Source organism: Mandrillus leucophaeus, unplaced genomic scaffold (genome assembly GCF_000951045.1).
Source record: "Mandrillus leucophaeus isolate KB7577 unplaced genomic scaffold, Mleu.le_1.0 Scaffold5, whole genome shotgun sequence".
Classification (NCBI taxonomy): Eukaryota; Metazoa; Chordata; class Mammalia; order Primates; family Cercopithecidae; genus Mandrillus; species Mandrillus leucophaeus.
The window spans coordinates 2,514,983-2,518,560 of NW_012105364.1; the positions used below are offsets into that span (position 1 = coordinate 2,514,983).

The 3,578-nt window shown below is 51.8% G+C and overlaps 1 protein-coding gene across 2 annotated transcripts in view; it reads left to right on the top strand.

The window, feature by feature from the left end:
- Positions 1 to 3,578, top strand: part of PLXNA4 (plexin A4) — a 539,940-nt gene that overhangs the window by 453,870 nt on the left and 82,492 nt on the right. For both annotated transcript variants that reach the window (XM_011995835.1, XM_011995836.1), the window contains one exon: positions 3,123 to 3,219. In XM_011995835.1, the coding sequence (XP_011851225.1) occupies positions 3,123 to 3,219 (97 nt within the window). The remainder of the gene's footprint in view (positions 1 to 3,122; positions 3,220 to 3,578) is intronic.

Sequence of the window (3,578 nt, forward strand, 5' to 3'; positions counted from 1 at the left end):
TTTCTTCAAAGAGAAAATTCATGCTTGCACACATGCACACACACACATACCAGAGCACATAAGCATTCTCATATGCATACATCCCATACATATTAAGGGTCTGGCACAGAAACACTCAATGCATGGCTGCTATTATTTTTCTGCACAAACATAAACATAGGCAACATGAATATAGTTTTGCATAGCATCCCCAACTGTACGCACATAGACTAAAACACAAAATCACATTTGAGTGCTTAGACTATATGACAGATCCTATGCTCAGAGCATGCTGTGCTTGATCTTGAATCCTTACCCCAATCCAAGGAGATGTGAACTGCTTTGAATTCCCACTTTACCAATGGGGAAACTAAGACTTGGATTATCTGCTCACTTCACACAGCTGGTCACTGGCAGAACCACTTTGTGGAACTGTGTGTGTCTGTGTGTCTATGTGCGTGTGCATTTATGGACACAGATAACATGGAGATGTGTGCTAACCTCTCCTCAAGTCAGCATGTACATAAACACATTTGTGTACACAGATGCTCACATGCATACGTATGTAGGATTCTTTGCCTTCCTCTCTGTGGGATGTCAGGTCCTTCCTGAGAGGGGGCTTGAGGATTTATTGATCTTTGGCTAACACACTCCTGGTCACCACCTGCTGCTTCCACTTTGTGTCTTGGCCAGACCCAGGCCTGAAAGCAGAAGCCAGGCTCCCATCCTGACATAGCCACTGCCAGTATCCCTCCTAAAGGTCAGAGCTCTGCCCGCCCCAGCACTGCCTCCAGGTGATCAAATGGTGCTCAGCTTGGGGTGGAACAGCCAGCCCTGCCCAGAGTCGTCCAGACAGCAGTTTGAAGTCTGTTGGGATCACCTTTCCCCACTGGGACCTTCAAGGAGAGAGATGGGAAAGATGGGAAGAAACTGAATGTGGCTGGAGGAGGGAATTGGAAGCCTGGAAGTTCTCTCTCTCTCTCTCTCTCTCTCTCTCTCTCTCTCTCTCTCACTCACACACACACACACACACACACACACACACACACACACACACACACCCCGAAGGAGGGAGGAAGGGAGGGAGGTCATCCCCCTCTTATACCCTTCTCCCTCCACAGGGGCAGTCCATCTACCTCCCTACTTCTAACAGACTACAGAGATTCTCTAACTCTTTAATCAGCACCGGAATCACAGGGTAGTTCTCAAAATGCTCCCCATCTCCAGAGGTTCCAGTCTGGCAGATCTGGGATGGGCCCTGGAATCTGCATTTTAGTAGGCCCCCTGGGTGGTTCTGATGAAGGAGTCCATAGACCACACTAAGAAGCACCAGTCTAAAGTAGAAGAGGTTTTCAGGAAACATAGGACCACCCAGCCTGACCCAGCTGCAGAGACAACCTGTGGGGAGTTGATGATTGAGTTCTGTGATGATCAAAGTCTCCACTGTGGTTTCTGCAGGGCTAGGAACCTTTGCTTTACTCTGTGAGCTTGGACCCTGGCCCTGGCCCCAGAGCCATTGTTCACAAGACAGATTCAACGAGGGGGATGCAGTGCATCCATTGTGGGACAAACAACAAACGTGGCTCTCTGGCCACAGCACACGTCGCCAGGGAGGGAGTTAGAACTCTGGACACTAGGGCAGGGCCCGAAGTGACTGGAGGCATGTCCTCCTGCGGTTGCTGTATGAGGGCAACATCAAGTCACAGTCTGTTCTCATGGGAGCGCATTCCGTAACTCAGGAATTTAGGGTGATTTCCTGCATTGAGGAGTATAACGTCTCCTTTAGAAGCTCCTACAAACAGGGTGCAGACCTGTCCCTGCCCAGAGGCAGAGGTGTGAACAGTAGCCCTCTGAGATTCTTCTCAGATGTGTTTTCCCATGTCCTGTGGCCACCCTCCCTCTCCATGAAGGTGCCATGGCCAACTTGGAGGAGGGAGCCTCAGTAGCCTGCTGTAATATCAGTCAACATCCCCCTAGTGAAGCCCTCCAAATTTTTAATTCAAATCTAATTTGAATTAAAAGAGCCCATGGGTTCTGCAAACATAACTTCAAACCTGGTCCTCTGGACTAACCTCTTTCAACAAATTGCCAGGCCTCAGCCCCTCCTATGCAGAAAATCTGTCCCAATTCCATTCCTCCATCCCGCCCCATGTGGCGAGCAGAGTCGGGTGGAATAATGAGAAAATCACCAGGTAGGTGTTGGAAATTGCTGCCCAGGGTGGACTCTAAGTTCCTCTGCTAACCCTCTTTCTCTGGAGACTGAGACGGGTCTGCTATGGGAAGGCAGACTAGGGGCCATCATGCCTGGGGACTGCCCCCTCCACCAGCATCTTCAAGCCAGCACTTCCCTCTTCTCTCCACCCTTCACCTCCTATCTCTTAGCAGGGGAGCAGGACCCTGAGGGGCCCTCCAAGGACAGGAGCACAACAGGAATCTGGGTGTGAGCCTGGCTTTGAGCTGGTGACTACCTGCAGCATCCAGGCCCAGATTCCCATATTTGCCCTCCAGGGTCCTCAGGATTTCCCCCTCACCAACAAGCTCCCATCTAGTCCTCTTTTCTCTTAACTTCTAGCCTCTTATCCCCCTAAGGTGTAGCTCCCTCATTTCTTAGTCTCTGCAACCACCATCTTGCCTGGGAAGTGATCACCCCTCCCCAGGTCTTTGGAAAAGCATCCACCTATCCTGGACATTTCCTGGAAATTAGAGTTCCCCAACCTAATTGCAGACTTGGGAGGGCCTAGGGACCAGGGTTTACCTGGGCAGCCCGAGAGGAAGTGGACTCTTCCCTCAGTTTTACCTCTCAGGAAAGCGGGGTGGGAACAGGCTTCCTGCCTGAGACCCACAGGAGATGACCTAGTGGCTTGCTCCCATCTGCTCCTTGAGCTGGCACCCACAGGGGCATGCTTGGAGGCCTGGCCCACCCTTGTGTTATCTTCCACTCCCTCTAATATACACTTCCCCACCTGTACCCACATGTGCCTGCGCATACTTGTGTGCACACAGGTAGACACAGGCACACAGGCACAGTCTTGGCCAGTCCTTAGCCCATGAGCTCTTAACAGCCCTAGGCTAATCCTTTGGGCCCTCTCTAGAACTCTCTGTGACCCCACTTTCTTCTTTCCTCCTCTCCAACCTGGCTGCAGTATTCTTATGAAGGGATGGAGATCAACAACCTGCCCGTGGAGTTGACAGTCGTGTGGAATGGGCATTTCAACATTGACAACCCAGCTCAGAATAAAGGTGTGGAAGGGCTGGGGCCTGGCAGGGGAGGGAGGGGAAGGGACAGGGTAGAGAGGGAAGGAGCCGCCCTGCATTCTCGCAGGTGTCATTCTGCCCCTGCCTCCTGGTGGCTGTCCCTGTCCCTCTGAGCCCCTCCCTCACAGCCTCTCCACCATCTGTGCTTCTCTGTTACTTCTTGAGCATGGGCTCTGTACAGCTTGACCTGGGCTGGTGGCTTCTGGGAGGAGGTGGCGTGCAAAGGACTTCCTGGGAAGGGCTGCTGAGTGCTGAGTGAACAGAGTTCCCAGAGCTTCCCATTTCAGTCCCTCTGCTCTGGCCTGGACTTTCTTTCTGGTTCTTTTTTGCATCAGAATGGCTAA